Below are 22,533 nucleotides of genomic sequence, written 5' to 3' on the forward strand. Positions count from 1 at the left end.
TAGTCCCTACAATACAACAGGTAAACTAAGTTTATGGAACTGTATACTACAACATGATTTCAAATTTTCCCATAGCTTAATTGAAGACTTTCAAAGCATACTGAATACTTTTCCCATGAATTAAAAATGAAAGCATGAAAATAAAAAAAAATCAAATTTAACAGAAACGGTGATAACTCCTAACTCTGAAAGCTGAGTTGAAAATGTTAAGATCCAATACTTCAAAGGCATGAATCAATTTTTAAAATAAGTTGTTTTTTAAAATAAATTGTTTTGCATAAAATGAGCTGTTTTAAATAAGTTGTTTTTAATAATTTTTTTTTAAATAAGCTGTTTTGAATAAGCTGTTTTTTAAAATAAGCTGTTTTTAAAATTGATATGGTTGATGGTTCGGTTCGGATAATTGTGGTTACTAACGGTTCAGTTCGGTTGGTGAATTGTTATTAAAATAATGGTTCGAGAATTGGTTAAATGATTCAGTTAATTTTGATATGGTTCGGTTCGGTTAATAGGTTCAAATTGATTTTTGGTTATTTTTGCCCATCCTTACCTGCCTCACTATCAGCCAAAGCCTTTCGGTCCAAACAAAAGAACAAAAGCCTCACGACATAACCATTTCAGCAGCAACCGAAAAAAATGTTAGCAAACTCCCACAACATCACTGCGGCAACACTTGCTAGCAGTTCTTAAAGTACAACGGATGATTTACTCAATTGTTATAATTAACTACCTCACAACCAAGAAAAAACAAATCAAAAAGAAAAATCAAGTCACCATACGTGACGTGGTTCTGAAAATAACGGCAATTCTCATGAAAATTGAAAAAATGCGGCAATTTGGAACGATAAAATTGAACAATCAAAACGGAAAGAAGACATTTTATGAATGTAACTGATAAATTTAAGGACATTCAGATGAAAGAAATTTGATTTGAAATTTTAATTGTTCTAAGCGAGTCTTGTAATGTAAATTAATTAAGGTTGAACACCTAAATATAATTAAGACAAAATTACATTAGGGGCCCTTTATCTTATTTATTTGCAACACTTTGTTCTTTTATCTTTATTTTTCCCGTTTAGGTCCTTTATCTCTCTTAAAAGCACATATACATCTTTTTTCCTCATTTTTTATTAAAAAATACATAATTTTATTTTTAAAAATATATTTTTATTAAAAATGAAAAAAATCCAGAAATATGATGAAGATGTTCATCTTCTTCCTTTGAATCTTCACCATCTTCTTTAAATAAATAAAAATTCTACTAAAATATATCTCAAAATATCGTGAATTAGTGTTATATTCACCTCAAATCTTCTTTTAAACACAAAAATCAAAACATTAATTCACAAATGTTGCAAGGCAGGGATGGTGTAGGCTTAGTAACTAGCGAAAGGGGTAGGCTTTATGAAAGTTAAGATTGTTCTGGAAATAACAAAATTGATGTGCAAAGCTGCTCTCAATTTTGGGGTTATTTTTATGTCGGGTTTGAATATTGAGTTAGAAAATAATATTAATAATAATAATATACGGTGTGACAATTTATATAACTAATTTTTTTTTTTTTTTTGTGATGAAACTAAATCTCTTTCTCTATAGGGTTTTGATTTTTGTGTTTAAAAGAATATTTGAAGTGTACATAACATTAATTCATGATATTTGGAGATATATTTGTGTAGAATTTTTTTTTATTCGATGAAGATGATGAGGATTCAAAGGAAGATGATGAACATCTTCATCATGTTTCTGGATTTTTTCATTTTTAATAAAAATATATTATAAAAAATTAAAATTATGTATTTTTTTAATAAATAAAAATGAGAAAAAGGATGTATATGTGCTTTTATGAGAGATAAAAGTCCTAAACGGAAAAAAAAATAAAAATAAAGAAAAAAAGTGTTACAAATAAACAAGATAAATGACCTCTAATGTAATCTTGTCTATAATTAAATAAAAATTAAAAGGTACCTTATGATTGATTTTTTTTTTTTATAGAAAAAATTGACTCATTTATTTGACATTTAATGTTGTCAATGTATATTACATGTTGATTGGTTGATATCATGAGGGGGTAAATACCCCCTAAACAAGATAGGGTAATCTAGAAAAAACCATGAAAATTGTTTTTCTCGTGTGTTCTTTTTGGACTTAAAAACACATGGAAATGACGTTTTTGTCCTCAATGGTAGTTAACTACAGTACGGTGGGGGAGTTCGTGGTCCGGTTTGGATCGGTTTTGAGGCAAAAACTCATTCGATCAAAAGATAAAATTATATGTGGTTCGGTTTTAAATGATTAATTTTAAAAAACTATTTGATTCGATCCAATTTAATACGGTTTAATTTGGATCGGTTTTTAGATATCCAAATTACAAACTGTAATTTTTGTATTAATAATAATTATTTTTTTTGACAAAAACAAAACGATATTCATTCATTCAAATTGATAGAATACATCAGATACAAACATCGCTAAAAACGTAAATTGTAGATCTGCGAACAAACGCACAACCCCCAAGTTAATAGCATACAACGGCAAAATGCATACACATAATATGATAAAATTTAAGTCTGCGAAATACTCATGCTTCTGGATCTGCAACGTTGACGCCCAAATTATTGATTGAATTTGTAATTGACTATTGTCGATCTTTGAATAAGAACTAAATGAACACCGCGATAAGACACGAAATCAAACGTCACACAAGACGACAAACAACACAACGCCGCACTTAGACGATGAAATCACAAAAAACACAAAAAGAAAAACTTGATATATGTGAAAATCACTTATTTAGATTGATAGAAAAGAGAAAAAATATGTAGAGGGATGATTCTAGGTCAAAAATGACCTAAATTCATCCATCTTCGATGAATAAAGGAGAAAGAAAACTTTATTAATAATAATCTTATAAAAATATAATAAAATAATAGATTTGATACAAAATATAACATATTATTTATAAAAAAAAAATTAACAGTACGAAATAATAATAATTGGTTATCTTTGAAACATATGAAATAGAAACAAAATTGATTAAATTAAACTCATATGTAGTATTAAAAGAATTAAAAATAAAAATAATAATAGCTTAATATAATATATTATACTTATGAAAATGGAAATATATATTAAAATATATGTATGCGGTTCGGTTTTGAAAAATATTAAACTCATATGTAGTATTAAAAGAATTAAAAATAAAAATAATAATAGCTTAATAAAATATATTTTACTTATAAAAATGAAAATATATATATTAAAATATATGTATGCGGTTCGGTTCGGTTTTGAAAAATCAATCCAAAATCCGATCCAATCCGAGCAATTTTCATAAAATGTCATCCAAACACATCCAATATTATTCGGCTTTGTACGGTTTTCAGTTTTTTAGATCGGTTTCCGGTTTTAATTTGGATCGGTTTGGATTTGAACATCCCTATCATTCGGTTTTGTTCGAGGTAGTTAACTACCATTCCAGATTTGCAACTTAAAAAGAAAAAAAGCTCCAAGGATAGTTAACTATCGAAAAGCTTGAAAATTGATGTTTCCTCTTGTTTGCTGTTAGCAGTTGTGCAGATACCAATTTTCATGCTCCACGGTAGTTAACTAAGGTTGGAGTTTTTTTTATTTTTTATTTTTTATGTTGTTAATGTGGAATGGTAGTTAACTATCGTCGGACAAAATCAAACGATAGTTAACTACCGTTGGGTGCAAAAAGTTATTTCCAAATGTTTTTAAGAAAAAACACACGTGGGAAAATCAATTTTCAAGTTCATTTTGAAAAAAAGAAAGAAAATAAAGAGTATACTTGAAATATGGGCCGCATGTAAAAGACACATGGACGTTATTTTACCAAAAACCTATAAAAGAAAAGAGGAATTTTATTTTAACAACAATTTTTGGGACAGCTTATGAGACGACAAAATATATACAAAAGATGTATGTATTAACACAAACTAAAATACGAGAATGAAAGAGGATGGTTCCAAAAGTTGTCATGAAATGGTTGTCTAAAGATCATTTTTTAAAAGAAAATCACTCTTAAGACTAAGAGAAGGGAAACCACTCCCTTACGCTACACACCAATGGTTGTATATATCATTGGGCCGATTCTAAGACTTTTTTTTGCTCTGAACGTAACGATAAAGTTGACCTATTTTAATAAGTCAAATGCCTTTTTCTTGTATTTTTTGTTACAAAAGACTCATTCATGACCAAAGTTCTTTAAAATAAATTCTCAATAAAATTATTCAGAACGAGTTAAAAAATTATATATGTATATAGTATTTTCTACTAAGTAAAAATAATAATTTTGATGCCCAGAAGAAAATGATGTTGTGGGCGACCGTCTCTCCCGCGGCTACACCTGTACTGTTGTACATCACTCACAAGAGAGTTAATGGTCACTCTTCACTCTAATTAGAAAATATTTTCACACGCCACATCCATAATGGTAATAAATTAAAAAGAGTTATAAATAGATCTAGTATGTACATATCACTTATTTATAAAATTTTAATGAAAATATTGATTAAGAATTTAATGACTTCAATAATAGTAAACTAAAAAGAGTTTTTAAATATGTCTCACTAATTTATACTTTTATGCATTTAGAAAATAAATAAAAAGAAATTGAAGAGGGCAAGAATCACATAAATTTTTCAGACGGTGAGATCAACATTTATCTATATTTTTTTTATCTTGATATCGACATTCGCTAGTTATTAAAGAGAGAAAACATTTTAATAATTTTATTTTACAAAAGTATTTTAATAGTTATCGGTATCAAATAGACAGTACTATTTTTTCCACTAATGAAAGTCTTTGATAGTTGTTAAGTAAGATGCTCAAATCTAAAATCAAATTAACAAAAGTACACCGAAAAGTTTCTAAACAGGATATCCGAGTTTGATCTCGAAAATTATATGAGTCACTGATTTAAATATTTGCCGGTAAAAAAACCAAAAAAAAAACTAGCCCATTTCTTGCCAAACTTGTCCAACGGTACTATTTGTTTGGTTACATCCAACAATACTATTAAAAAAACATGTTTACTTAACCCAAAAAAAAAACGTGTTTACCATGATTTTAAAAAAACAAAATTATAGAAATGATGTGTTTATTGAATTATTATTTTATTTATAAGAATTAAATGTGTTTTTTGTCCTTATTAAATTATCTACGTTTTTGAGTTCGGGTATGCTCCATTTAGGCTAAACTCCATTTATTTGTTATTATTATGTATTTTTATTAAACAAATATTTGTTTTTTAATTTAAAATCTCAACCGTTAGATATTTTTTTACCACATGTTTTACATTCAAACCCTAAATGAAGTAAATGGGCCTAAATGGAACATATCCGAACTCAACATTTTTCGTTTTAAAGGAAAAAGTGACACTTTGTTATCTCTTAAAATCTTCTTACACGTAGATTTAGTCAATTTTAAAATCAAGTTTGTCTAAATATCTTTAAAATTTTAAGTTTTTGAATGATTTTTTGCAAGCATGTTTAAAACATTATGATCTATTCTTCTACAAAAATGTATAGTTTTTTAACATTGGAAGAATTAAATATTAATTTTTTAAAAGTAAATAGTTCAAGATAAAAGTAATGAAAATTTAAATCTAAAAATCAAAATTTCAGCTTATTCTTTACGAACGAACTTTTTATAATATGTTAAACATGTCTATAAAAAAAATCATTCAAAAGCAATGTTTTAATAATTAAACATAAAAACTGAAAATATTTCCACAAATATGTCATCTTGAAATTAGAAGTGTTTTGTTTTGTTCCCCATTGTGGCTCCAAGGAGGGTGGGCTAGACACTATACACTTTGCAAGCTTCCATTTCCAAATTCCAAGTAAATAATAGTATATAAAAATATTAATAGAAAGAAAATAATAGAAAAAAACCTTAGGAAGAAGACATGCTATGAAATGTGAAACACAACTCCATATGCTTAGTTTGTCATGAGCATCCATTCTTTCTTTGTACTTGTCTTTTCCTGACTATTATTAAAAGTTGAAAGCAACCAACAGCCTGTCCTTATTATGACAATTATCTTCTTTCTTTCCTTTCTCAAGCTACATATACAGAGATGAACCCTCTATTTTTAGTAAAAAAGAAATTCTAAATTATTATTATATTACTTGGTTGAACTAGTTAAACACAACACACCCTTTTTCAGTTTCATTCATCTTCTTCTCTCTTTTTCCTCCCCAAGTTTTAGCTTCAACTTTCAATACACATTATCCACACATTTGTCCTTACAAATCCACAATTTCATCTTCATAATAAGGTAGGGTTAGTAACTTAGTCTTGATTCCTTCTCTATATAACATAAAATCCTCTCTTTTTCTACCTTTTTATTTTTTTATTTTATTTAAAATATAAAATTAAAGAGAAAAAAAATATGAAAAATCTAGCTCTTTAATTTGACTATCTGGTAAGCATCTTCCTGTTTACTTCTTCATCTTTCATTTATATTTAGTTCCTTTTTTATATTTTGTTTTTACAATTTTTCTTACCTTTTATTTTTATTTTTTTATAACATGTAGTTACTTCATTAGAATGTTTGTAACCCTTTTAATTTGTAACTTTCAGTTTCCTTGGAACTCTCTCAACTTGGCTGCTATGATAGTTATCATTAATTATGTTTCATGTTTTTTTTAGCACTCTTTGGTGCAGGTTTCTTCTACTCACTCTCACTCTCTCTTTTCCTTAATAAGGACAAACCAATGTCTATTATGTTTGCATAGGAAGTGCCTATTTTATATCTTGAAATTTATTCATAATTTTCTCCTCTATTTGTTATCACTATAAAAACCTTGCTCAATTAATTTTCTCCTTCTTTTCATTTTCATGAAATTGAGAAGCATCTTGTGTTATGGAGTGGAGTAATTTGAAAGCACCTTCATGGGATTTAACTGAAATGGATCAAGGAACCTTAAACAACATAGAAACAATGGATGGTTCAATTAGGAGGTTTGGAGATTACAGAACAAAAGGAGATTTTTCTGTTGATTTGAAGCTTGGCCATGTTGGAAATTCTAGCACTGAATCAGGGCTAACAAAGTCCAAAGATGTTGGTGGATTTACCAAAATGACATCTTCATCATCATCAACTTCAGGGTCATCTAAGAGAGCTAGAGCTATTAACAATGGGACTCAGATAGTTTCATGTCTTGTGGATGGTTGTCAAGCTGATCTTAGTAACTGTAGAGACTATCATAGGCGTCATAAGGTCTGTGAACTTCATTCCAAGACTGCACAGGTCACAATTGGTGGACATAAGCAAAGGTTCTGCCAGCAATGTAGCAGGTTCTTTTTTCTTATCCATAAGCTTTTTGTGTTTCACTTTAGTGTGCTAATGAGTTTTTTTTCCTCTTAATTAATGCATTTGTTTATTGTACCTAGTAAACTTCTAAATTATGTGCATGTATTCCTATTATTCATGCTAACTTCATAAGTATTCTAGCTAATTGCTTTTTATTATTTTTAGAATCTTAATTTAGCCTTCATAAGAAGAGGTAAAAGCACAATCCTTAACAAGATTATTAAAACACTTGTTAACGGGTTAATTCAGTTAACAAAATGCAAATTACAGTCAACATATATAGTTAGATATTCCGCTCACACATGTTGTAACTTGGTTAAAGTACATAATTATGTAACTTGTTATAAATTTTCAACGAGGTTGATATGAATGATGTGTCTCCTTTGATCTAAATATTTATCTACTATATATTAAAAAAAAAAAAAAAAAATCTTACTTGAGAGACCCATCTAAATCTTACTAGTAGATTCTCTATAAATTAATTAAAGTGGTGAAAATGATATTCTCTAGTCATTTAATTATTATCACATATTTAGGTTGATTTATGAAGGAAGTTTCCTTAATTGTGTAGGTTCCATGCTCTAGAGGAATTTGATGAAGGAAAGAGGAGCTGTAGGAAACGCTTAGATGGTCACAACCGACGGAGAAGAAAACCACAACCAGAACCTATTACTCGAAGTAGTAGCTTTTTGTCCAATTACCAAGGTTAGTTTAAAGTTATAGCTAGCTAACATATTATCTGAGTGGACCCAATAATTGTCTAGATTTGGAGCAGACAATTGCTGAGGATCCCCACATAGGTACAAACATCTTAAAAGAGTCAGAAATAACACAAAAATTACATAATGCACTTGGCTGGCTGGCTAGCTACCTCACCATGCTTGATTTGGTCCACTTATTTGCCATGTTTATGACAATCTAGTGGCCATTACTAAAACAACAAACATGTCACTATGTCAGTACTACACACATACATAAAAGACTTTTCAGCTTTTGAGTGAGGGCAAGCTAGTTAGTCACTACTAGACTGTCATTTCTAACAAGTTTTTGTCTATCTATTTGCTTCAATAATTCTTGGATCATGAGGACATTTATCTTCACAACACATAAACTAGACCTTGTATTTGTACATGTGAAACAAACATTTGACTGTGTGTAGTTAATTGGTCTCAGAAAAAATTGCTTCTATTATTTGTTTCAACTAATAATTGTAAAAATTTCATCATGTTTTTAGAAAATATGTCTACTAAACCCAAAAAAAAAGTGACATTCCTATATTATCAATCAAAACTAATAAAATATTAATAAATTAAACCAAACCAGGTGTTATGTCTACATATATATAATGTAATGATTTACTTGCAAATTGCAATTATAAGTTATTAATCCATATATACTACTTTATATGAGAAAAAATAGAGCTATTCTTCTCCTTATTAATTATAAGAAATGTTGACAAATTTTCAAGAGTATCCACTGTTGAAATTCGTGTTATTCTCTTATTTATGTTACTTCAAAAGTGTCGTAGTTATTTTTAGGTTTTGCTCTGATCTCTTAAAAAATTTCGTTCAATTTTAGTCCGTTAAATTTCAAACATTAGACATATTGATCTTTTAAGTTTTTTGTTCATTAAATTACAAACATATGATACTTTGACCCTTTGTCTATTTTTTGTTTGAGTTTGTCAAATGTTTCTTACTTGCCATTATACTTTTGTGATTAGGGTACAATTTAGCAAGAAAAGAAGGAAACATTTGACAAACTCAAACATAAAATTGAAATAAATAACCATTTATAACTTAAGGAACAAAATAGAACAAAATAAAAAATGACTAATGTTTATTATAACTTAAAGAGATCAAAATAAAATGAAAAAAGTTAGTGACCAAAATGATTAAAAAAGAAAAGGGACTAAAATGTAATTTAGCAAAAAAAGCATCAACTCATTTGAATGTTCTTTATCAGTGTATTAATGATTTGGTGTTTTGTTTTTGTTATGAAAAGGACCCTCATGTAGGGATACAGTAGAAAGTAGATACATAAATTTACTACAATATATTTTTTTTTATCAGGCACCCAATTGCTGCCATTCTCAAGTTCACATGTATACCCTTCTACTGCTATGATGAATCCTACTTGGGTTGGAGGAGATGTTAGGCTCCATAGCCACAATCAACACCAACAAATGCACCATCTGGTCGATAAACAAGACCTTTTTCTTGGAACAACATCTTCAACCAGCAGCTACAAAGAAGGGAAACAAGTCTCATTCATACAAAATAACCAGCCAACAGCAGCAGCCACTATGAACAATCAACCTCTTCCAGCTTCATCCATGAGTCGCACGTTTAGCAGGACCAATCCTTTTTCAGAAAGATACAAAATGTTTTGTGACAACAACACTTCTTGTGCTCTCTCTCTTCTGTCATCACCAGTACCACAAACACATGATCATCCTGAAAATGGATTGAATCAGATGGTGAATACTCACTCATCTTTTATGCAACCCTTAGGCTTGAGTTTGCATGACCATAGCTTGGGGTCTGTGGACTCAGTTTTGGGTTCAAATGATCAGAGTGGTCATTGTTCCTCAATGTATAACATGGGTTCTAGTGAATCCCATTCTCAGGGGAATAATAATGAAGCTTCTCCATTATTTCCTTTTCAATGGGATTAGATTAGAGGATTTTCTTCTTCTTCTTCTTCTTCTTCTTCTTCTTCTAATAAGGTTGCCACCTTAATTTGTTTGCTGATGATCTGTTATTTCTATTGTACTACTTGTGAATTATCACTGTCTTTTATTAATGCATGAAGGCAATGGATTATGAACCATCGTTTAAGAAAATCATATTAGTGTGCTGTGTGATTTTTTTTTTTGGGAGCTACTTTCCCAACGTTTTGTAAACTAGAGAAATGCTAACGAATATCTTCAAAACAATGTTTACTGTCTAAAAATACTTTCGAACATATTTTTGAAAGGGTGGACAAAGCGTTATATCAAAAGTGAGCGAGGATGCGCTTGATTTGTAGAAAATATGGAATTCAATGGTACAACTTGATTTAAAACTATTCATGATACAAGACATAATGGAGGGTAAGAAATTGGACAAAAACTAAGATTTTTGTTGCTACAATGAGACAACTTTTGTCCCAAATACAAATATGTAAACTACCAAACTAAATTTTTATTTTTTAATAAAAATAAATTATCTCTCTTCCCCCTCTCTATATCTCTATCTCATTCCTCTCTCCCCCCACTTCCCTTTTCAAAATGGATCATCTACTTCCAATTACTCTCTCCTTCCAAAATATGTGTCTATCTCCCTCTCTTGATCTTTGTTCCTTATCTTTTCTTTCTCTTGATCTTCTTTCTAAAATTTAGAGAGATAAACACAAACTGTCGAAGGATGGAGAAGGAGAGAATGGATGAAAGAAGAGGATTAGAATCCTTCAACTTTATCCCCTTCTCCTATCCCTCTCTTTATTTCCTCGCTCTCATATCTCTCTCTCTCTCTCTCTCTCTCTATATATATATATATATATATATATTTGTCATGTGTTGTTTTGTCCAACACTTACTCTTTTATGAATCAAACGAACCTTAAGAGTCTCACATTAGATTGAAAAAGTGTATTCATATAATAACATACATAACTCATATATCTAATGTCTTAAGATTTTAGGTTAAAATAATATGTCTAATCCACATGTGTGATTGCTCAAAGTTCAATGTAATGATTTCCAAACCCCCCCTCATAATCTAACACTGGTATTAAAGTTTTGGTTCTCTTGTGGCAGTCAATCTGTTGTGAATAATGAAAGTCAATATAACTAATATGATTTATGTCATTAGAAAAAGTTAGATGCATGATCTGATTTATGTGAGGAATCTTCACAAACATGTATTTGTTGCAACAACGGGTTATGAGATCGATCATAAGTGGACTCAGCTGCACTAACAAGTGTAAGTGGACGAAAACATTTCCGTTTGAGGGGAGCATATCCACATGAATGGATGGACACATTTTTTTTTTTTACAGAGGATGGATACATACTTGAGAGCAAAATTCTTGATTTATCAAGTGTGAATAAGAATCTTATTAATATATATATATATATATATATATATATATATATATATATATATATATATATATATATATGTGTGTGTGAAATGAGCCATACATCTAATGTTTTAACTTTTGTGCTAAGAGATGTTGTACAATACACATGTGTGATTGCTTTAAGCCTAATACAACCTTGATATGATGATATCCCTTTGTGCACCAAGGAAAAAACACATTTTTTTTCACGTGTCATAACTCATAAGTTACTGGGTTGCTACAGAGGACTACCAACTATTTGCATCATTGCCTTGGATCGGGAAAAGTGGTTGAAAATGTATTAATGGTTAGTTAAAGATTGGGCTGTGGAAAAGTGTTTTTATTTTAACATTTTGTTTCACAACTAGTATAATATTTTCAGTTTTCAAATATTTATATAAAAAATTGGAAGGAAAAAAAAACAGAAAAAATTTCTGAAAATAACCTATTAAGGTTGTTTTCCGGAAAAAAATATATTTACGAGGGTGCAAATCAAACCGAAAATTTTATAGAAGCGAAAACTGAAAATGACATATATTACAGGGGTGAAAAACACTATTAACCCAATCCTATATATTACCTCAAATCAACAGCCCTTAATATTTATAATAGTTTTTTGTTTGTTGACAAATTTGCTGCTATTAGTTTATTGAAACAATGCTTTAGGTCGGGATAATCCATCAACCTTGAGTAAATTATATATATAAGCCTAAGTTTTGTCCTAAAATATAAGCTTCAAACAATTTTATTTCATCAAATGTTGTTGAACATACGGTATAATCTACTAGGTGCTATTGTTTTTCTTTTAATTTTTTATAAAAAGTGAAAATTACAATTAGAAACTAAGAAACACTATGAGGGAAAGACATCTCTCTACAGTCATCATCCAACAAAAGTAAAGGAATTTCATCAGCTAAGCTGAAATCACCATTAAGATCAAGTTGACAAATTTGTCTGCTCACAGATTAACCGTGCGATAAATATGTTTAAACTTCACAATGCCACTCGACCAAGGAGGGGGTGCCACTTAACTTTAAGGGAAATGTTAACCAATATTTATAGGGTATTGGTTAAGGACCTTAAATAGTAATCTTTTATAAAAGTTTGTGTAATCAGTGAATTGGAAATTAAAAACTTTAACATTTTTAATGAATAATTACTTAATTTAACATGTTTAAAAGAGTGTCACGGGAATTAACAAGACTCTAACATTAATTTCATTCTTGCGACCCACAAGGTAGAAGGGAGGCCGAAGATAAAGATGTTGATGATAAAATTAGCATTGCATTGAATTTTGAAAATGATAAATAAATATGAACAAAAACATTTCTGCAAATGCGATAATTAAAAAGAAAGGGAGTATTGTTTTTTCTATTGAATCGAGTCTTTAGTGAACTTGCATCATTGTTGCTACATTTTGTAATTTTTAATTAAAAACACGACATTTTTTTGATATAGGTGAAAATGTTACTACAAACTACAAAGTAGTAATCCCAACACCGGATAATAGAGATAAAAATTTCATACTGTTCATGCAGCTCAAGGCCACCAGAATTAAAGTTGATTATTATAATCAGAATGAAATTTGTATAGGGGATGGCCCAATGAAATTACTAGGAACAGTAGCTGTTTATAGGTTAATTAAAAATAGTAAAGGTCATATCATATAACTCCTGGACATTGGTCGGTTTCGGTTCCAAAACCTCAAACCGCCCAAACCCACGGTTGCAAAGCCTAGGTCCAATTCCGACCATTTTAAGTGTCGGTTTAGTCGGTTTCGGTTAAATCGATTAAGACGGACGAACGGGTGGGTTCAGTCGGTTTATTCGAAAACTGACTATATTTTTTTTATAAAAAAAAGATTACATTTCAATAAAAAATATAAATTGGTTTTTCTTCCCTAGTAAATCTAAAACCAAGTCTGTTTAGAGATTCAATATACTTATAAAATTTTATTAAATTTATCAATTCAACATATTATATTTAGCCAATCCAATCCAAATTAATTTTAACGCTAAATAATTGGCACATCAAACACAGTAAAATACAATTTTACACCACATTAAATGGCTATATTAAGACATTTCATTACTGTAATCCAATATTAAACTAAAAATTCAAGCCATTTATTGTTATTGCTAACAGTATAATAAATGAGAATTGCAGCTTCTTGATGTTATAATATAAAGAGATACTTGAACCTTCAGTTGCAAAAAAGAGATACTAAACCATTATTGATGATAATAGCAAAACAGAAATGGAAAACCATTTGGTGATGAACTAAACGCCAGATCTAGATCTCCATTTGGTGATCTACATACAATAGCATCGGTAGTATCAGTTTAACATATACAGTTCTACAACATATTTTATATAGCCTTTTTGACAATAGAACTTCTTTATACTATTATTTTTAATCTGAAACATCATTAAATTAAAATTTAATTGAGGCTATAGTAGTAAGATGTTAAACTATCTATCGTATAAAAGTACAATGGGTTGCTATATGAGTGGCTGTTATTTGGCATTTATTGCATGACTTTACAATTTAATAGCAATATATCTTCTTTTATTTGGCATTTAATCTATATACTAATAAAGAATTATAAACGATCCCTTTTCTTTTGAGGCGCCTACCATGTAAAGGTACAAGTTGAAAGACTTCTTCCTTATTTGATTTCATATTGATATATGCATACTCTCGTGTTGCATTGCATTGCATTGCATTCCATCCAACTTTCCATTTCTTTCCACTTGATTTTTATTGCTTTGCCATATCTTACTATTTTCCCATGATCCCACTGTGTTTCATTTCCTGCACATTATTGTGAAGAAAGATAGGGATTATTGGAGAAGCTATTAAAAGAGAGAGGATGATTAAAGAGAAACAACAAATGTGAACCAACTACACTATTCAACGTCCTCGTTCTATTATTTTCGGTTCACATATGCAAAGGTATTCATCAAATTACCGCTGTAGATCATTTTATGGTATTCTTTAAATCATACAAAACTTAAACTAAAATTCAAAATCAAGAAATGTTTACAGTTGGATTTTTTTCTATAAATCATACATAAGTTATATTTAAACTCAAACTAGAGAAAGTATCATGCAAAGCTGAATTTCTTCACTAAAGCATACAACAGTTAAACTCAAACTCAAGAAATTATCATGTAAATCTGTTTTTTTTTTTTCCTTCCACAAAATCGTACAAAAGTTAAACTTCACTGCCAAAACAATCAACATCATCCAGGGTATTATTATTAAGGCACAAATATAAACAATAAAAATTAAATTTCATTAAGATCTGGCTTCATAAAATGCTGTAGAATATACACTAATTACTCCAAACTGCAATGTTATGAACATGTTGCTATTCACTTTTTAACCTCTTCATTCTTTTGTTTTCACATATTCATAGGTATTCATCAAATTTTTGTTATACATCATTTTATGGTATTCATTAAATTTCTATCATCCTCTTCATTATTACAGTTGGAAGCTCTCATTATGAAAAGGCAAGTGTAAGGTTTTCTAAAAACAGAGTATTATTTTATTGGATGTTTTTGTACTCACCATTTAGATGTTCGCAGGTCACATCTACACTTAACTTTTAAAAATTTCTAAGTTGTATAGCAAGTATATTGAAGGAAGACTTTATTAGGAAAAATTATAACCCCTATGCATTCTTTAAACATATATTCATACAAACCACAACCCTTTCTTTCTCAATGCTTTTACAAAGAGTTAGTTATGCTTATCTTGCAACAGAAAAAGAGGTATTAGATAGAAAAGGAAAACTTACATGCTTTTGTTTCATCATTTCTACTCTTAACTCCTTGCATGACTATTGCTTCTTCCAACTCTCCAAACTCAACGATATCCATTGCTAAATTACAAAGCAAAACATATTAAATATTAACACAAAATCAAAATGAATTTAAACAAGCGCCATTGAATAAAACAGTACTTACTAATTAAGGAGAAATTAATTATTGAAGAATTATACATCAGGCTTGATGAAAGGTCGCTAATCCTATGATGAATACCATAAGGAACATGATTACTTGAATGTCCTAATTAGAAATATCAGAAATATTATTTATAATAAGGAACTTATTATTTTAATGTTGTTCAGAAGGTACAAAAGTTGTTCAAATAACATTATTCTTACTACCATGCGAATTAGCCTTTTGACCTATCACATTTATTAGAACTGCTTAGGCTATAAATACTAAAAACTGAACAATGTAAATTAATTAGTGAAGAAAAAAATCATTTACGATGCTAACAAAATATCTTATTAGATATATGAAAATAGTGGAAGCAACTTAATGAAAATGGAGGAAAAAAACACTAGGTCGATCTAGGTGGGGGAAGTGGTTGTCTCTCATCATGCCCCACTTGATGACTGGTCTGGAAATAAAACAATCAGCTGAACACACATGAGACACTCGGACTAAAACAATCTATGGTGATAGATTGTACCTCCTCATTTGCTACTTCTACCATATTTATAAACGATTCCTTTGACATGAAATCAACACAAGCATTTGTTATTGCAAGGATTAGATTTTAGATAAAAATCATAAGCAAAGGTGAAAAACACTTGCGTTTTCATCTTAATGGAAATATGATTAGCGTGCAAGAGAAAAGTTGAATCTTTTAATTTTTATGCAATATATCCAACGTGTAAATATAGTTCAACAAAATGTTTGACAGAATTGGGAGCCTCTTTTTACTCAAAAAAAAAAAAAAAGAATTGGAAGCCTCGTTGTTGGATTGTCTTATGCGTTGAAAACCAGTTTGCATTAGCATTCAATAGAAGTGGACAAAAGGACCATATGGTGTGTTGGATGAGTATGATTACCTTGACCAAATAAAGTGAGAAAACAGCAAGACAAAAACAAACCAAACGGTTTCTCTCTATTAGGGTTCTGAATTGAATTGATTGCACAGAGAAAAGAACGAACGATACAGAGAAAAGAGAGAGAGGCCGCAGTTCAATTGAATTCACAGTGAGTGAGTGTTTTAGGGTGTGTTTGAATGGAGGGTTTAGGAGGGGAAGGGAGAGGAGGGCTTACTTTTAAATTACGGACATTATAAAATAATTTTTAGAAAATTGAATTAACAACATGATAAATGATTGTATAATATTTCAAAAACACTTAATTTATTTTAAAACAACATTTTACGTTGTTCGTAATTGAAAAATTAAAATTGAACCTCCGCTTCCTTCCCTTCCGAAACCCTCAATCCAAACACACCCTTAGGTTTAGGGTTTCTTTGTTCAATACTTCAGTGGATTATTTGGGCCGGATCCTAATTGGGTTGTCCAGTGGTCCAATGTGAAAGAAAAACCCATTTGTGCTTTCGGGCTGCCCGCAGCCCTAACGGGATACAGACTTTTTTGGGCCGGGCAAAAAAACTTGAAAAGTTTCGAGTTGCAATTTTTTGGCCCAGGCTCTACATTTTATTCGGGATTTCGGGTTGGCCAGAACGCCCCGACCTATTTTGACAGCTCTACAAGAAACCTACACGAACTTATTGGATGCTGCAAATGCAAGTCGTCCATCTCAAAATTGTTTATAAATTACAAGCATCATGTAAAACTGGTTTTTTTTTTCCTTCACTAAATCATACAAGTTAAACTTTAACTCAAACGCAAGATATTAGCATGCAAAGTTGTTTGTTTTTTCTTTCCAGATAATCACCAAATAATTTTTTGAAAATCCATATTCAAGAAGTCCATAAATTACCATACGAATCAGTTAACAATAGAGCATCTACTCTACGGACAGTCATTCAATAACAAGCTTCGTAGACTGCGGCACTTTGAAAGCCACAAGGATATCACAGTCATCTCTCCCTTCAACTTTAACTTTAACTTATATAATGATCATTTCTCCCTTCAACTTTAACTTATATAATGATCATTTTTACTTCACCCACAGCTAAGTCATAAAGTATATTTGAAACTAACAAAAAATATTTTTAATTTTTGAAGCACATGGGATTATTTTTTGTTGAAACCAAAAATAAATCAAAATATTTTGTTTACTAAAAATGTAACAAAAAAACAGGTTTTTTAAGTTTGAATAATTTAGAAATCGAAATATAACTTATATAAGAAGTAAAATTGATAATTTTTAACTTATATAAAAAAATCTTATGATGCACTATGGGAAAAAAAAAATCAAAATCTGGAAATTAACAGATTAGGGGTCTGTTTGGAACACTTTTTGTTTTTAATTTTTAAAATATGTTTTAAAAATCAATTTTAGAAAAGTGATTTCAAGAAGAGAAAAAGAAAAAACTTGTTTGGTAATGTGACTTTTCAAAACTGTTTTAAAAATGAAAAAAATTAGAAAATCCATTTGGTGATATAATTTTCAAAAACAGTTTTAAAAAATAGAAAATTAGAAAACTTGTTTGGTAATCAAATTTTTTAAAATCTTTTTTTTAACCTATATAAATTATATTACATAATTTGTTCAAGCGATACAAAATTGAAAAATGTGAAACACATAAAAATATTATAGCATATTAATGTCGATAACATAAACATCAAATAAGCAAACAAAAACAATCATCCGCAAAATAACTAACAAAACTCCATACTCCATTGTTGCATATAAGAAAATCTAAAAAAAGCGTAATTAGTTCGATTAATTATGACGATGTACCCACATCCTATCTCTAATATGATTCCTATCCATTGCCATCTCAGCTGCACCTTCATCAAATAACCTTGTTAAGTTTTCAACATTCGAGCTCATCCCTTCAAGGTTAGGAACCTCGTTCACCGCCTCAAGTTCTATATCATCCATTTCCTCCTATATCCTAAACAACTCATCAGGCAAATTCCACTTGCCTATGTAATTGTGAATAGCACAACAAGCAGTTACTATGAGTCTTTGCCTTGAAGGTTTGTAGGAAGGCATTAACTTTAAAATAGGAAATCTGTTTTTCAACACCCCAAAACAACGTTTGATTGTCATCCTTAAAGACGAGTGCCTGTAGTTAAATAACTCTTCTGGACTTTTTGGTTGTCTACCTTGACCTCGATATTCTTGTGCATGATATCTTTCACCTCTATAAGGGGGAAGAAAACCTCCGGTACATGGATACCCAGAATCAACAAGATAAAATGAACTTTCATAAAATAAAATACATGTTAGCTCTACTTGTTTATTTCCTCAATATAACTGCATAACTTTATGTTAGATATTAATACTTACCTTTAGGTGGCCAAGGAAATCCTGCATCTGGATTTGTAATTGCATCAAGTAAAACTTTAGAATCATGTGCACTTCCTTCCCACCCCGAATATACATATGTAAATATCATATTGAAATCACAAGCACACATGACATTCTGAGTGATTGTTGCCTTTCTACCTCTACATGAAATTTGTTTCTCAGCAGGAGCCCATGCACTTATTTGTGTACCATCAATTGCACCTATGCAATTCTACAAGGCATAATCCAAATTATACGGATAATTAAACAACAACCAAATAAAGATACAACTACAATAACAATAATATGAATTACACAGATACCTTGAACCAAGGATAATATTTTGGATTATTCTTAATTCTATTAGGCAACTCCATAGACTCTTGCTTTATCAGTTCTTTTCCTAATCGACACACTGCCCTTAATACTTCCTTGAAATTGCGTGAGATTGTTTCTGTGGAATGTTGAAAACGGTTTGAAGCAATACTGCATGAGATGTCAACGGGTTGCATTTGTGAGTTTCAACCGGCAAAGACAAATGCCGGTTTGGGTCGTTTGTGCAACTGAGTTCATAGTTGACCCGTACACATGAACACCTCTAGCTTATTTGTTACTTATTCTAAAGCATTGATTATGATTACAGGCACTGTTTTATACCTATAGGCAAAGGCAAATCGTGAACTCATCCTGATAGCTAAAAAGCTACAACAATATAATGGAATTTAATATCTATCAAGGCAAAGGTGGAAGTGAAGACTCTTTAAGCCTGTGTATGCAACAGCTCACAACCACATATAACTCCCAAGTCCCAACCATCCATATTATTCGGACGCAGATTATATCGAGTTTCAAACTTACATTTTTCGAATAGGTAAAGAGAAAAACAAACAGCTCAAAGCAATCAAAATCAATTTTCGCCATCGTTGAACCACACACTTAGTAATCAACTATAACTTCATTTCCACTCTACACACTATCAATATTGAGTGTTAACACTTAACATGGAAAACAAACTAACATTTATTGTCAAAGTTATACAAAAAACCAGATAAACACTCTCTCAAAAATACCTGATAAGCCATCACATATAATCACTTACACCTCCGACTACCAATATATTAAAACAGTGTCTGTAATCATAATCAATGCTTTAGAATAAGTAACAAACACTAACAGGAGACTAGAGAGTAATATGAGTCAACTGATCTTGGTTTGTCTGCAGAGAATTGAAATCCGAAGTTATATCAGAAACAATCATAAAGAAAATGAGCTAGACTCAGCCTCAAGATATTTGCAAATCCTCTCCATAACATCTCTACTCTTAGCACTATTCTGAAGAAATCTATCAGCACACCTCTGCTCAACTTTCTCCGCCATAGAAGCCAAAGCAGACAACGGCTTAATCCGAATCCTCGTCTCCTGCTGACAAACAGTCCATCCATTCGGATTATCCGGATGTGGATCATACCTAGTCTTTTCTTCCACTTCAATAAACTTCTCCATACTAATTTTCCTATAACAAATCTGCATCGAACGCGATTTTGCATCCACAACTGTTGATTCAACACAATGACAAATGTCTTCCCCGATAATCCTTCGTACCAGCCACGGACAACGAACGGTTATAGCGCGCGTCGCGTACAGCTTCCCGGAGGATGAATCAAGGCTTGTGTTCAATGTATTGCAATCTAGAATGTGTGGTAAAACACGCTTGTTTTCAGCGTCGGTGAATTTTTGCCATGATGCTGAGGTTACTCGTTCCCATGGATGGTTATATACGTGTTCTTGTTTGTATGATTTCACCATTGCGCTGTGAAATCGATTAACCTAATCAAATAATTTCCTCGATTAGTGACATATTCAAAAAGACGATTAGATCAGATTGTGCAGAATGAGATATAATATAATTAGATTAAGGAATAAGAGCGTACCGAAAGTGAGGATTAAGAGAGGCGGTGACAGGAAGGGTAAAATTGGAATTGATCAGATGGCGGAGAGTGTGGAGGTGCTGAGGCAGCTTCGCGTGCTGATTTTGTAAGACAAGAAAAGTGAAAGTCAAAATATATACCTAGAGCTAGAGGTGTTCATGTGTACGGGTCAACTGTGAACCCAGTTGCACAAACGACCCAAACCGACATTTGTCTTTGTCGGTTGAAACTCACAAATGCAACCAGTTGACATCTCATGCAATATTACTTTCGGTATAAAAATAGCTTATGCTTATAAATAAGTGCTTATTATGATAAGCACTTATGCTATAAGCTGCAAATAAGTTTTTTATCTAGACATGAACTTAATCCAGATCTATAAACTGCAAATAAGCTGAAAATATCAATCATATAAGCTGCAAATAAGTTTTTTTTTATCAAAATGAATCAGAGTTTATCAAACACAAGAACATATAAAAAGCATTACAAATTTCGAATTCTACCGCAATCTAAAATTTACAAATTAACCTAATATTGAAAATCATAGATCTAAACGCCAATAAACACAAAATCAAGTAAAATATCGCTATATTAGGTGCAAAATTTTGAATCAAAGAACAAAAAGCAAGTTAAAAATGAAAAAATCAAGTGTGAGATGTAATCTGAAAAAACCGCAGAGAAGAAGAAGCGCGGTGTAGATCGGAGAAAAGTCACGGCGGAGATCGGAGAAGAATCTCCATTTTCGCTTCTCTGTGTGTTCCCTCTGTTCTGCGTGAGTGTTCTGAGAGATGATTTTTGATCCAAATTTTTTTTGATAAAAAAATGAAAATACCCCTAGACTTTGAACCTATTTACAACTATGCCATTGAAGAAAACAACCATTTCTCCGTGTTTTCTCTTTTCTTCTTTTTTTCTCTAATTTAAAAACTCAAAACTAAAAATAGAAAAGCAAAACTCATTTTATCTCTTTTCCTTTTTTAGTTCTCAAAACTAAAAAACCCAAAACACTTTTCAAAAATTATATTTTAAAAATAGGTAATCAAACAAGTTTTTAATTTTTTAATTTTTAAAAACTAAAAAAGTGTTTCAAACAGGCCGATTTTTATTTTTTTTACTTCTTTTTCGTTTTTTTTATCAGAAGCACTATAAACCAAATACAAACAAATGTAAAAAAAAATGATAAAATCCAAACAAAAAAAACTTCATAAATAACTATACAATGAGATCAAAAACAAATTCTTCAAGACCAACGTATCATAAACAAATATAATCTAAAAAGAAGACAGATGTTCAAGAAAGTTGAGATCTAAAATCTGATCTTTGATTTTTTTTGTTGTTGCTGTTATTGTAGCATGTGTGAGATCGTCTACAAAGTAGGTCAAAAGTGCTTACATGGTGAAGGCGATAGATGATCCGCTCGCTAAACTCCACGGAGAGGAAGGGGGTGGCGCTGATGTTAATGAAAACAAAAATTTCTTCAGCTCATCAGCAAGATCAATAGAAGAGTGGTTTTAATTTATTCGATTGGTGGTTGGAGATAACACAAAGTAGAGGTGTGCTATGGCCCGTGGGGATGGGTTACAGTGAAGGAGAGATGAGTATTGTTTTTCTGATTTTTGTATTTTGAAGAGATAAGAAGTCTAAAAAACAATGGAAAAAGAAAAAAAGGGTTAAATATATTTTTGTTCATATAAATATACCAAATTTTTGTTTTAATTCCTCTAAAAAAAACCTTCAACTTTTTAGTCTTATAAAATTTTCAATCATTATTTTTTGTCCCTATTTTTTAAGTAAATTTTTATATTTTTTTAATAAAATTGTGAAGAATCGTGTACAATATTGTTAAAAAATTCCCAAAAAAATAAATAGAATTTTTGACAAAACGCATCGTTAAAAATATAAAAATTCATCTTAAATTCAT

General features: G+C 30.4%; 3 protein-coding genes across 5 annotated transcripts; 1 reads left to right on the forward strand and 2 right to left on the reverse strand.

Annotated features, from left to right (window-relative positions):
* The first annotated feature begins 5,965 nt into the window (after positions 1 to 5,965).
* On the forward strand, positions 5,966 to 10,187 carry LOC25502014 (squamosa promoter-binding-like protein 13A). 2 transcript variants are annotated; one of them, XM_024772298.2, is made up of 5 exons: positions 5,966 to 6,301; positions 6,607 to 6,690; positions 6,879 to 7,323; positions 7,911 to 8,044; positions 9,412 to 10,187. In XM_024772298.2, exons 2-5 carry the CDS (start codon positions 6,663 to 6,665, stop codon positions 10,014 to 10,016), a joined length of 1,212 nt encoding a protein of 403 aa, XP_024628066.1. In that variant the 5' UTR covers positions 5,966 to 6,301; positions 6,607 to 6,662; the 3' UTR covers positions 10,017 to 10,187. The 2 variants fall into 2 exon arrangements, with proteins under 2 accessions (XP_024628066.1, XP_024628067.1); XM_024772299.2 differs by lacking the exon at positions 6,607 to 6,690 and having other exon boundaries at positions 5,968 to 6,301.
* Positions 10,188 to 18,658: 8,471 nt separating this feature from the next.
* LOC112417180 (uncharacterized) lies at positions 18,659 to 19,652 on the reverse strand. The gene is made up of 2 exons (XM_039828446.1): positions 19,008 to 19,652; positions 18,659 to 18,916 (listed from the first exon to the last, which is right to left on the reverse strand). The coding sequence occupies exons 1-2, from the start codon at positions 19,194 to 19,196 to the stop codon at positions 18,674 to 18,676; spliced, it is 432 nt and encodes a 143-aa protein (XP_039684380.1). The 5' UTR covers positions 19,197 to 19,652; the 3' UTR covers positions 18,659 to 18,673.
* Positions 19,653 to 19,688: 36 nt separating this feature from the next.
* On the reverse strand, positions 19,689 to 22,216 carry LOC25502015 (PRELI domain containing protein 3A). 2 transcript variants are annotated; one of them, XM_039828445.1, is made up of 3 exons: positions 22,005 to 22,216; positions 20,616 to 20,710; positions 19,689 to 20,511 (listed from the first exon to the last, which is right to left on the reverse strand). In XM_039828445.1, exon 3 carries the CDS (start codon positions 20,488 to 20,490, stop codon positions 19,939 to 19,941), a length of 552 nt encoding a protein of 183 aa, XP_039684379.1. In that variant the 5' UTR covers positions 20,491 to 20,511; positions 20,616 to 20,710; positions 22,005 to 22,216; the 3' UTR covers positions 19,689 to 19,938. The 2 variants fall into 2 exon arrangements, with proteins under 2 accessions (XP_039684379.1, XP_013446992.1); XM_013591538.3 differs by lacking the exon at positions 22,005 to 22,216 and having other exon boundaries at positions 20,616 to 21,248.
* Between the last annotated feature and the right edge of the window lie 317 nt (positions 22,217 to 22,533).

Source organism: Medicago truncatula, chromosome 8, assembly GCF_003473485.1.
Source record: "Medicago truncatula cultivar Jemalong A17 chromosome 8, MtrunA17r5.0-ANR, whole genome shotgun sequence".
Lineage (NCBI taxonomy): Eukaryota > Viridiplantae > Streptophyta > Magnoliopsida > Fabales > Fabaceae > Medicago > Medicago truncatula.